Source organism: Branchiostoma belcheri, unplaced genomic scaffold, assembly GCF_001625305.1.
Source record: "Branchiostoma belcheri isolate BF01 breed outbred unplaced genomic scaffold, Haploidv18h27 scaffold2, whole genome shotgun sequence".
In the NCBI taxonomy this organism is placed as follows: Eukaryota; Metazoa; Chordata; class Leptocardii; order Amphioxiformes; family Branchiostomatidae; genus Branchiostoma; species Branchiostoma belcheri.
In genome coordinates, this window is record NW_017803490.1 from 4546537 (window position 1) to 4559021 (window position 12485).

General features: G+C 42.3%; 1 protein-coding gene across 3 annotated transcripts in view; it reads right to left on the reverse strand.

Moving 5' to 3' along the window:
* Window positions 1-6: 6 nt before the first annotated feature.
* LOC109468562 (protogenin-like) overlaps window positions 7-12485 on the reverse strand; it is a 123276-nt gene continuing 110797 nt past the window's right edge. For all 3 annotated transcript variants that reach the window (XM_019766821.1, XM_019766822.1, XM_019766823.1), the window contains 15 exons: window positions 11960-12141; window positions 10941-11034; window positions 10134-10265; window positions 9618-9782; window positions 8806-8954; window positions 8118-8277; window positions 7597-7788; window positions 7095-7196; window positions 6608-6788; window positions 5925-6055; window positions 5242-5421; window positions 4588-4879; window positions 3929-4115; window positions 3001-3532; window positions 7-2477 (listed from right to left, as the gene is read on the reverse strand). In XM_019766821.1, coding sequence (XP_019622380.1) covers window positions 1924-2477; window positions 3001-3532; window positions 3929-4115; window positions 4588-4879; window positions 5242-5421; window positions 5925-6055; window positions 6608-6788; window positions 7095-7196; window positions 7597-7788; window positions 8118-8277; window positions 8806-8954; window positions 9618-9782; window positions 10134-10265; window positions 10941-11034; window positions 11960-12141 — 3233 coding nt within the window. In that variant the 3' untranslated portion in view covers window positions 7-1923. The remainder of the gene's footprint in view (window positions 2478-3000; window positions 3533-3928; window positions 4116-4587; window positions 4880-5241; window positions 5422-5924; window positions 6056-6607; window positions 6789-7094; window positions 7197-7596; window positions 7789-8117; window positions 8278-8805; window positions 8955-9617; window positions 9783-10133; window positions 10266-10940; window positions 11035-11959; window positions 12142-12485) is intronic.

The following is a 12485-nucleotide window of genomic DNA, read 5'->3' on the forward strand; positions in this document are numbered from 1 at the left end:
AACGCTACCCTTTGTGACATCACCATACATATAGTGTTATGTTAAATTATTCTGTGATAATCTCAAGTTCTTATCCAATGGGAAGCCAGTTCTCATAAAGTCAGGTCAAAAGTCAACTTTCCCCTTGCCCATATTTGGTCTGACATATTCAGGTCATGCAAAAGAAAAAGACCCTGTCTAGAAATGTCCAAATATGGCACATGTTCTTCTTCCATATTTGGTATAGCTAAAACTCCCTGAGAAGAATCATTAACCTGAATATACCAAATGCTTTATGGGTACGTCTATAGTTCTGCAAGGTAGGAATACGTGTAAGTATATGCAGTTACAACAAGTGGGCATTTCAACCTGACTTCCAAACTAACCAAAGAAATGTGTGTCTGTTTTTGTATGAAGAATTGGCAAATATAGACCGGTTAGTACTATCAGGTCTTGTATTTGTTGTTTGACTTCTAGATTAAAAGTTTTGTTTTTGCAACTGTTTAGAGTATAATTTAACAGGGAGGAATTTGAACAGGAACATGCAAGTACAGTGTGTTTTAGTCATGTTTGATTTCCCTAATTTTTCTGCTAATTTTTCATTTTCTTTCTTGACATTATTTCATACACTCTTGCTGGTGTAGATATAGACACAATTTTCTCATCATTTGTAATTTCAATCATTTTCAAAATGCCATTTTTCATAATATTGCTGACATCAATGACAATACTGATAAAAACTATCAGCTATATTTCAAAATGTTAAAATTATGTTTCAAAGACGATGCTTGACCTATATTTTACATCGGATTGGGTCAACTTCACTGTTTTGCCATGAAATTTTAAAATTTGTAGCTTGAAATAGTATCATAAAATTTGAATATTGGGGACGAATCACATGTATACAGAAAACACCAAGAGCATGGGAGACGTAACAAAAATGCGGGACGGTGTAATTAAACTACATGAGGTTGGCTTTCCCAGTTTGGATAAGAACATGGCCACTACAATCTGTACAAGAGTATGCTGCTGCCCCCCTGAGAGAAATATGGAACCTTCCAGTTTCTTCCTTAGTACAAAAATGTATTTTAGAGAAGTTTCTTCTTCCATTATTCTTCAACTCAGTGTTAAAACCACTGAAATCTAAATTTATGGAAACATCAGCTGAATAATCATTAGGAAGTTCGGGTTCATGTATTTCTTACAGCGAAAGGCAGACAGCAGTTTTAATATAAACGGACGTGGCTTTGTTACCATAAATGGACAAAGCCGCAGTGCAAGTTTACTCTATGCTACAATCTTGAGTGCAGATGTTCACTGTATCCCTGGAAATGTGCATGACAACTGCTTAACTGCTGCCACGGTATAACATAATGCTACATGTTTTTTGTTTTAAAACCTTACCTTAACATATTGATAATTCAGTAACTACTACAACAACAGTAGTTTATATTATACACCTACTACATATTACAATACAACAGGTTACCGTGTACCGGTTGCACTATTACACAGCAGGTCACATGACCACAGTGTACGTGTACACCTTACCTTGTACCTGATGTACTATTACACAACAGGTTACCTGAGGTAGCGACGTCTTACTGACAGTGACTGAGGCTGATGGGAAGGGGCGTGCTGTCAACGAGGTAGAGGTCATGCTGGATATATGGTACACCTGAGTCTGAGGTAGTTTTTTGGTTCTTTGAGTCTTTTGTTATATTGGCATCTTGACGGCTAACCCATGCCTGGCATAGGATTTCACTTGAGGTTGAAGGTTGTAGTTCAGAGGTCAGAGGTGAGAAACTCAGAGGTTACACATATGGGGGGGTACGTCCGCCAGCGTGCCACACCCTTGCCATGTGGAATAATACTGAGCCCTGCTTGGCAGTCGAGGGTGAAACCTGGAGACATGGTGCCTTTCTTTTTGCTTTCTGCCAGAGGTTAAACTTCGTAGTCTATGCCGTGGAGGCGGTCAGTCCCATTGTGGCTGTTCCCGTGAGTGAGAGGTACCCTGCGTGCCGGACTCTTACTGAGTTCATGTGGCAAGTTGTGGCCCGAGGCCTGCCCGTCCCCAGCCCCCGCCGGCACAGGCTGCCCATCGCTGTTGGGCTTCTCCTGCCTGCGCGGCTCGGTACTGGAGTGAACCGGTTCCCCGTCCGGCCTGTCGTGTGTGTGGCTGCGGGGCTCGTCCCACACGGATGGTCTGTGCCTCTGTGCTGGGAGGTTGCCTTGCTGCCCTGTTTGCCCTGGGATGGGTGGTGGGGAGGGGGGCGCACCGTCCCCCTGTGATGTGTGTAGACCCTGAGACCAGCTCTGTACTTTGCTTTGGAGGGAGTTGGATGGGGAGGAGGGGGAGTTTGGGGAGACCCGGACGTCGTCAGTGTCGTTCCTGCCGTCGGTCGGCGTCCGGGGCTGCCAAACATCGTCAGTTGAACCAGCGTCTGTCGTCACTGTAACATCCTCAGGTGTTGAGTGGGGTGAGGTAGTTGGTTGACCTGAAACCACAGTACATTAATCCAGCATTAGTAGTAGTGGACACCACAATAATCTACAAACAACGAGATGAAGATAATGGATTAATGATCACATGGTGAACTTTATAGTATGTGCAGTTAATATTTTGATGTCAGCTGCCAGCAAGTACAAAGCTGCAGGAATTCCAAATTGAATTGATCTTCAAAATTAATGTCCACAGACACTCAAGGTTTCACACTCAATTAATTGGTGTGAAAGATGCTAAGTTTCACGCTAACAGCCCTTAGACACAGCAAAATGTGGTGGACTTACTCCGGTAGCAGTTCCCTCTCTGGCAAAACAACCAAGTCCACTATCATTCTAACATGCTTCACCATTAGAACCCAGGTTCATAACGTTTGTTCAGTGTTTTCTTTCAGCATTTTCTACGTATTTCTAGCAGTCCATAGTTTAACAATCATAGGAAAGATAAAACACTTTTGTATTGCACACATAGCAGACCACCAGAAAGACATCGAAAATGCCTGAAAAACCCCTCCGTACCTGAGTTGGAAGAGTCCTCTCCGTTGAGAGGGTCTGCTTGGAGAGGGTCTTCCTCGTCACCATGGCTACTTGAGTAGGAGGAAGGGTGGCCTGAGTCGACCGCCTCGGGTGCCTGCTCACTGTCCCCCTGGTCATCACCTATACCCGTATGTAGGGGGATGTCGAGCTCGATACACGCTCTGTCGGGCGTCTGCAATGGGCAGTCCTGGTCCGGTCCATCGTCTAGATCCAGGTAGCTGGGCTCGTGGAAGGACGAGTGTTTCGGGATGGGAATGGACATCATGATCCCGTTCACGCCATTCCGCGTCCCGTTCCAGGCCTCCTCGTCACCCTGACGGTCAATCTTTGGCACTTGCGTTTTGGGATGACCGCCGCCGGCTGGCTTGGTGTGACCGTTGAGGTGTTTGGGCTTGCCACCCGGGCGGTCGGGGCGCTTGGAGATGACCTTCCCGTTGGCAAGTAGCTTCCCGTTCATGATGACGATCCCGTTGACGTGACCGTTCAGACGCTTCTCCACTTCCTCACTCGGACCCTGAGGATCACAATCAATCAATCAATCAAACTATGATCCTGAAAACATGTTTGTCTGGAAACATTAAACATATCAATATAACAATCATTCATGTATTTCCTGCAATGGATAGTCTACCTGTTGCAAGATAGACAAAAAGAGCCTTTTCATTCCATCTTGACACTTTAAATTTCATTTATCAACTATAGAATGATGAACACAATTTTACATGACATTTGACTGAAACGTGCAGCATTGACACCATAATACGAACACTATAATTTGTCTTCACGGTCTGGTCGCTCAGTAAATGCTGCATTTGATTTGGAATTTTCAAGGAACTCTCATTGTACAATTTTTTCCAGAAAAAACTTTTGTAGGAAACATTTTTCTTGGAAAAAACTCATGTGATTGTACCTTTGCATCCACCTCAGGATTGGGTGGCAGGGCTGTAAGCATCGGCGTGTAACAGTCAAGTTCGTACAGATCGTCCTGACCACGGACATGACCGTTTGGGATGTTCCCGTTACGCCGGTGGCCGTGGTCGTTCCTGGTGCCATGAGGAGGATGGCGGTCTCTTCCAAAACAGCACAACCTGGCTCGCCTACATTTCATTACAAAGAAAGAAATTACTAAGTCTTCAGGGCTGAAATTACTTGGAAAGAATTTATTGGAAAAAAAAACATGCTCCTGTTCCTACCCGATATATTCACTATACTGTAGGATGTACATGTACAAATAAGCTAGTACACCTGCAAATGCCTTGTACTATTCATGTAAATGGGACGAAGGTAAGCACTCATGGATATGAAGAAAACATATTCAAAACATCTGCCCTGTCAATTGCCAAAATATACTTTGTATAACGTTATACATGTACAACTTTAAACCATGAACCAACATATAAAGTGCTAATACGTGTGCATGATCACCATGATGTCACAGCCAGCAAGTGGTAGGCAAAAAGCAGGTGACAGTTGGCTGATTTGCTTACCAATAATTTCCATGTGTCTTCAAATAATTTGCATGTATGTGATCGCTCCTATACTGCGGCAGCATAAACAGATCCTACTCACCTCTCTGGGTCTCTGCAGAGCAGAATGATGGCACAAATCATGATGCAGACCACCGCGATGGCCACCCCCACCACGATTCCCGTCACCATGCTCTCCCGTTTCTCAGGCCGCGTGCCTTCGCTGTCGACAATGCCGCCCCCAGTCGTGGTTTTCTCCCCGGGTAGCGGAGGGAGGGTGAAGACATTTTGCGGGTCGGACGCGGGCCCCGGTCCAACCTCGGTGCTGGCCCTCATCTTGAAGAAGTACTCCGTTCTGTATTTCAAGTTGTTCACAGTAGCACTCCTCTGATCAGCTGTGAAAGGACAATAATATACTTAGTTATAATAAGTTTCAGCATGACTGTAGTGCAAACATTTGTATCAATCAACCTTGAAACCCTTAGTTAGCCATTGATAGGAAGGGCTGCATGTGGTGGAATTATACCCATCTCAACAGTCCTTGCAATACACCCTCCACAATACACCTTCCACAATACACACTCCACAATACACACTCCACAATACACCCTCCACAATACACATTCCACAATACACAGCCCACAATACACATTCCAGATGGTATCAGGCCAGTTTACACTATAAAAGAAGTAGAATTATAATACCCTCTTCTGGATTGGAGTTTGCCTTCAAATGTTAAAACTAAAGCAAAACCAACCTGTTGTCTTAACACTAGACCAGTCCGCATCTGGCAGCGACGAATCAGACGGCACGTAGAGAATGATGAACTCCTTGAGCTGACCGTTAGTTTCCATGGGCGGCCCCCATTGGACGAACACAGCCGCCCCAGATTCAGATGACAGCAACTTCACTTCAACCTCTGATGGGGGCCCAGGTTCTTGAAGAAAAATATCTTAAGGTCAGCATTTTACATGCAGTAGATATGTAGATATTGTACGTTTGAAAATGCATCTATAACAGTGACACCTACCGACACAGGTACCAGTTGTAAGTAAGACCATTGCTGGGTTTGAAATACTTATTTTTCTCAGGTTGCCCAGTGTGCAACCTTAGCCAAAAACTAGGTTGCCCATCAATATATATAGAATACAACACAGGGTATTCCGTATCGCCCGAGGTATCGGCCCGACTGCGGGTCGAAACGCCCGACGGCCTGTCATTGAACAGATCTCACAGAAACTTAGAGAAAGTTTGGCAGGAGCATTTTAACCTCCCATTTATGCAAATTAAGTGCATGCAAATTAGGATTATGTGTGATACTCACGTTGACCATGGGAGAAAACAAGAGAACATTGGAGATCATGGGAGAATATGGGAAAATGCAGTACAACACTCTAGACATCCACTGCTATTCATAAGTCACAAAGCATGTCTACTTACTGCCCTCCTTTGTCTGACAGATGGCTGCATTAGTGTACTTGCTCTCTGTGCCCTGTCTGCCGTGTGACTTCACAGCAAACTCATACCTGGTATAGGGCTTCAGGTCATTGACAATCAAACTGGTGGTGTTGCTGTATGCACATCAAGGAGGGAAAGAAATAACATAAATATTGAGACAACCAATATTGAATTATGTGATGTACAATACATATGTATGTACGTATGTACATGTGTGGCCTCATCAATGCCAAGCTACATTTTTATATATGTAATTCTGTATACTTGATTAAGAGCGAAAGGTATACAGTGTGCCTTTAAAGACCAGCAGAAAAGAAGTTCATCTCACTTTCATATGCAACATTTTATAAGCCTTAGGTCTAATGCCAGTTAGGCCTAGGAAAAAAATGTGTTTTCTGTTTCCCGACAGACCCTAGAAAAACTGCTGACCCTAGCCATTTTTTTCTGTTATTTCATCACTCAGGTGTCTGATCAGGGAGCTAGAAAAGGTCGATCAGCTCCAAAAATTTTTCTCCCTTGCAGGGGTCCACCCAAAAAAAGGCTAGGGTCGGAAGTTTTTTCCAGTGTCGGTCGGGAAACAGGAAACACTACAGTTTTTTCCTCGGCCTATAAGAATCTGTAGTTGAACAGGACAAGGTATTTACCCTAAAATATCTCCAGCTTACCTGCGAATGTACTCCACCAAGGTGGCGTTCTGTAGGTTGGTAGGGTTGAATCGGACCGTGTAGTAAACGGTCTCGACCGTGGTCATCCGCGGCTTGGACCAGGTCACGTTCACGCTGGTCGCGTTGAGAGCACTGGGCTTGACGTTAGACGGGGGCATCGGAGACAGCACGGGTGGAACCACTGTGGACGGGGGGAGGTGTTGTTACATGTACATCACTGTTTAGAATCCACAATTTTCAAAATTTTTTATCGTCAACCCAGGTTCGTGATCGAACCTGGGGAGGAAAGTGTTCACAATCTAAGGAGGTCCGGGGGCAAATTTTGGATTTTCAGAGCCTGATTTTCAAGCCTTTCCCACATTCATCAATTTTTTTAAAAGTTTTTTTAAGATTCTTTTTTATTCTAAAAAGATGACAAATATTATAAAAGATTGATTTGGAATAAGTTACAGCAAATAAGGACATGCAAGGTTGGAAGTATACCTACCATGTACAGAGGACTCCATGGTCTTAATGAGCTGAGTGGCCCGCGGGCTGTCACCTTTCTCATTCCAAGCAAAGAGCTTCACTTCATAAGAAGTGTCAGGCACTAAAAGCAAAACAAGAAAACCCAATCAACATTTCGTAATTAACAATTTGCTCTTCAGTATTATCATCAGATGTCAACAACATCAAAATTCTGTCAAGACAAGTCCAAGCAAACACCTCTTACAACAACAGTACTAAATAGAAACAGTTCATACAGGTATTAGTCTTTCATTGCTTTTTGAAACGTCATTGTCTTTCACTGTTGCTTCGTCTTTCAAATCACATAGCAACATGACATCAGAAAAATTCACATTCAAGCTCAGAAGAGAAGCAGGTAATTTTGTAATTAGGTTTTACTAACATCCTGCTTTATTTTACATACATTTTTTGTGCACCTAGCTTTTTAGGTTGGGCTCACCAGTGCACATTTTCCAAAAAATTAATTTCGAGCCCTGACTTACTGAGGCTTCCAAGTCGAAAGCTATTCAGGTTGCTTGGTAGTGCGATGGGGCCATGGAGTATCTCATCTTCCCCTGTATACTCCAGCTTGTAGCCCAGAATCTTCTCATCCGGGCTCAGGCTAGGCATGTCCCAATAGATCTGGATGGCAGTGGAGTTCAGCGCTAGCACTGTGACCACTGGCTCCCGCAAGACTGAGGAATACAAAATCATATGTTACAGTAACTTATACATGCAGAAAGAACAAAATAATATTTCAGAGGCTGCATTTCTTATAGTTGATAGGTGATAGGAGTCTAAATCCCTCCTGCTAAAAAATTGCAACATGATGTAACCTAACACCTGTTACCATGGAGACAGACATCTGGTTCAGGTCATTGACCCTATTGGTTTGGAGAAGAAGAAGAGGAAACAGAGCAAAAACAATGTTTTACTTCAGTAAACATAATTATAGCATGTGACCTGGTGGAATTATGTTGTTTGTAGACATTATTACATCGGCAAAATTTTCGAAATTTTTCACCTTCACGTTCGTTCTGCTTCATGGTCTTCTGGCTGATGTGGCGGGAGCACGGGCCGTAACCAATCCTGGTTGCCGCGGCAACACAGACCTGGTACGTGGTGTCAGGCTCGAGCCCTTTGATCTCGTGCTGAGTCAGCCAACCCTGCACCTCCTGTGCCCGCTAGACAACAAAGGGACAGCAAAAAGTGTAAACATCACATTCCTTAATTACAATGCAAAAAAATACAGTATTGTCATGGCTTTATTCTCTACCATATACCATAAATTACCAACTAGCCTATAGTTCTCACTAGGCTATTTGATTAAGCATAAGTGTTGTGATTTGGACTTCGAATTCTTTTTTTTTTCTACCAGCATAGGGGTGTCTTTTTGGAAAAACCTTCATAAATCTTGCAAAAAATCAAAATATAACTTTAGAATGAAGCTATTGCAAAGGGAAAACCTTAACTTCACAAAACCTGTCCCTTAATAAATAAGAAATAGTGTCTCGGGGGGGTTATGAGTTTCAATTTTTTTTTTTTTTAAGAATACAGGACCCCATACTGTGGTCATGTTTTTGGGACTCAATGCGCGACTTGTACTCCGAAAGTTGCCCTTCTGTACCTGAACCCTACACTGTAAAAAAATCCTGTTCTGCAATAATGTAACTTTTAGATAGTTCAATAAAAACCAGAATGAATGAAATTACCTCCAGATCTTTGTCCTTCTCCATCCTGTACTCCACCTTATACTTGATGATCTGCCCCTGACTGTCCTCGCGGGAGAGAGGCTGCCAGCCGACGTCGATGGAGTACGGACTTCTGCTGCTCAGAGACAAGGTGGGAGCCGCCTTGGGAACTGTAAGGACATTTTGGTTCATGGTTTATTCTTAAAACACAGTGGATTGGCCTTGCAGCCACAGCTTAATTACACCAAGCTTTACAGTAGAAATTCAACTTAAGTAAAAGCAACATAGCAACAAGTAACATTAAACAGTGTCGCCGTATTTACTAGTTGATGTATGCGACGGTCAACACAAAAAAAAACAGTTATGTATGTGTACATAAGTGTGCACCACATTTTAAACCTAGAGATTCCATGCTGCATGTCTACAACAGTGTTCTAGCCAGCATCTGTCTTTTTGTCATTTGACGGAAATTTGCTGTCCAATGCAAATGTTTGACAAAAATCAGTGTGTAAAGATATTAAACAAAATTGAGATGACAGCAAAAAATTTTGGCTGGTTAGAACACTGGTCTACAATGATATAGTTTTACTGTCATTTCTTCTTGTTACTTTGGTTGCAATACTAAATTGTATCCTTACAGGGAGCTACATGTATGCTTGAGTACCACCCATGATTTTAAGTAGGTAAAACCTATATACGTATGGACCCACTAAGTCGAGATATAGTTAAAGGTGGACAGTGGTAGATTGTTTAATCCTTGCTGCTGGGGACAATATACATACAAACATCCCCCTAAACCAGCAATGCCCAAAACAATACTTCCACTCCCTCACCTCCCTCCATTGTCCTGGCCACCACTTGTTGAGAATGCATCTTGCTGGCAGCCTCCTTGGTATAAGCCGACATGTAGAATGTGTAGTTGGTGTTAGGGAGCAGGTCGGTGACCAGATATTCGGTCTGAGACACATTCACCGGCTTCTTCTCTTCCTTGTTGTTACCTGTTACAGAAACAAGTCGAAATGTTAAAAAAAAAACAGTGGGTAACTTGATTAGCCACTGAAAAAGGAGCTCTTACCATCCGGCTGGTAAGAAATTTTTATTCATCACTAAGTAGCCAATCAGTGATCAGCATTCCTTCAGTATCAGCCAATGAAAAGGGAGCTCTTACCTTCCAGCTGGTAACAAATTTTTATTCATCACTAAGTTTTACCAATCAGTGATCAACTTTCTTCAGTATCAGCCAATGAAAAGACAGCTCTTACCTTCTGGCTGGTAACAAATTTTTTATACCTCACTAAGTAACCAATCAGTGATCAGCATTTCTTCAGTATCAACCAATGAGCTCTTACCTTCTGTCTGCAGGTAGTGGATAGTGTAGGCAATGATGGGAGACTTGCTGACAGAAGGTGTCCATCTCACCAATATCTCGGTGGAACTCTTGGTGATCAGTTGGATGTTTTGGGGTGGGTCTGGACTGTCACCTTAACAACAAACAAAAGAAATTGTCATCTTAACCCTTGTCCTGCTGGCATTCCTGGCACAATATTTTTCAATAATTTCATGTCTTAATTAGATCATAGACGCCCACATTTTTCTGCCCTGCAGTTTCATAGTTACTTCTGCATTCGTTGCATTTCGCTGCGGTGTGATGCGTTGCACGAGAAATACCCCCAAATCATACCTATACAGGGTGCCATATAGATGGTACTGTATGTACAGAACAACAATTGTTGTGCTCCGCAGGACAAGGGTTAAGACTGTAGTTTTGTATGAAGTTTCCATAGTATCAAGATACTAGTACTGTTTAAGTAATTATTTTTCTGCAATTCTAAGCCCGGACACACATTCAGAACCTTCCCCCAAACATCAACTAGCCATTTGGCAACCAAATTGGTTATGGTGGCACAAAAACCAACAGTGATAGTGTGTTCATAGTGTATCTAACCGAGGACATTATATAGGGAAGAAGCTTGATTTATCCTAATATACTGGTACCTCATAAACAGAAGATTGACAATGCAGTACAATGTTTCCCCTTTCACTATTCCTAAGCCATTTGTTTCTGCACTAAAATGGCATAAAGTTTTTTCATCTATCTATAAGTACACTGATGCTAAAAAGAAATTAAACTGGTAAAAAAACAACTGTATACTTACTTTCCACCTTTATGGTGAGCCTGGCGTATGCATACACCATCCCATATTCATTGTACCCGACACACTGGTACATCCCACCATCTGAGGTCACCACCTAGGTAAGAAGAAGCGTCACGATAGTGTCAGAAAAAAACGTAAACTTGATCTTGGACCTGCATAAATAATTTCCTCAGGTTGGTAAATGACTGAATAGCAAAGTTCTTTTTATCACAACCATTTATTTTTCAATCCGACATTTCGATGACCTTCTCTCATCTTCATCAGGGCAATTGTGACTGGTTTACTGTGCACTGACACAAGCTTAAGTGCACTGTGAAATATGTAACACCTTTAGTGCACTATGCACCAAGTAACGTCCACCAAGTGTCAGTGTACAGTAAACCAGTCAGAATTGCCCTGATGAAGATGACAGAAGGTCATCGAAACGTTTGAAAAATAAATGGTTGTGATAAAAAGAACTTTGCTATATTGATCTTGGACCTGTTGAAGGCATCCAAATTCCAATTCAATTTCAGGGCAGCAAGACAAAAGATATTCTAGATGAGGAAATCTGTCTGATATTGACATTTACTGCCATTTTGTAGCACATGTTCATCATTGTTGTATACTTGAAGCATTTGAACTAACCCAAAAACAAGCTACATAAGGCGTTCCCAAATATACTGTAAATCATTATTGTCTCACGGTACTTTTATATTGGCGGTTTTTGCAGTCACATTATGTACTGGAAACTTACATTGTTACCATGAACAAATAATTTACTGACTTTCTTTTGGCTGCACATACATGTACTGCCACAGCAAATGTATAGTTTTGCGAACATTACAGGCTAGATTTTTTCACGGTACTTTTATGTTTGCAGTTTTTGCAGTCACTTCTGTAAGGCAAACTTATCTTTCTTGTATCTACAACTTTCATCGCAGTGAACATATAGCTCAAATTTTTTCAGACCAAATTTTTTCAGACCAAATTTAAGTGATTTACAGTACATTTTGCCCTGAAATGAGAGATTTTTGTACCGAGGTGATGACCAGCTCCTTCTCGTGTTTTTCAATCCGCCCGTTCCAGTAGACCTGCTCCCCGTTATGGAGCCACTCGATCGTGGGCGTCGGCGTGCCTCTGATCTCACAGGGCAGCCGCGCTGTCTTAGCCGTCACAATGTCGTCCATATCAACAGGACCCTTCTCAACGGTGGGCGGCTCTGTGATAAACAAACAAATACGTCGATGAAGGTTAGATATTCAGGTAATATGATACGCCAAAAAGCAGTTACTCAAGCAACTGGATATGATTTTGGAAACGTCAGACGTTTCAGCTAGTATCCACTAGCTTTCGTCAGTGTCTGAGAGAACAGAGGGGAAATGCAGGTTTATAAGTACAACCTGTTGCATGATATGCAAATAAAGTGAAGACAATACACAGTCAAACCTGTACCTCTACATACATGTATGTAAGAGAGAAGAGATCCTGTATACTACATAGGTTTAGACATATAATATATAAATATAGTTATGTAGCAGTTCGACAGATTTTGTGCAATTAAGA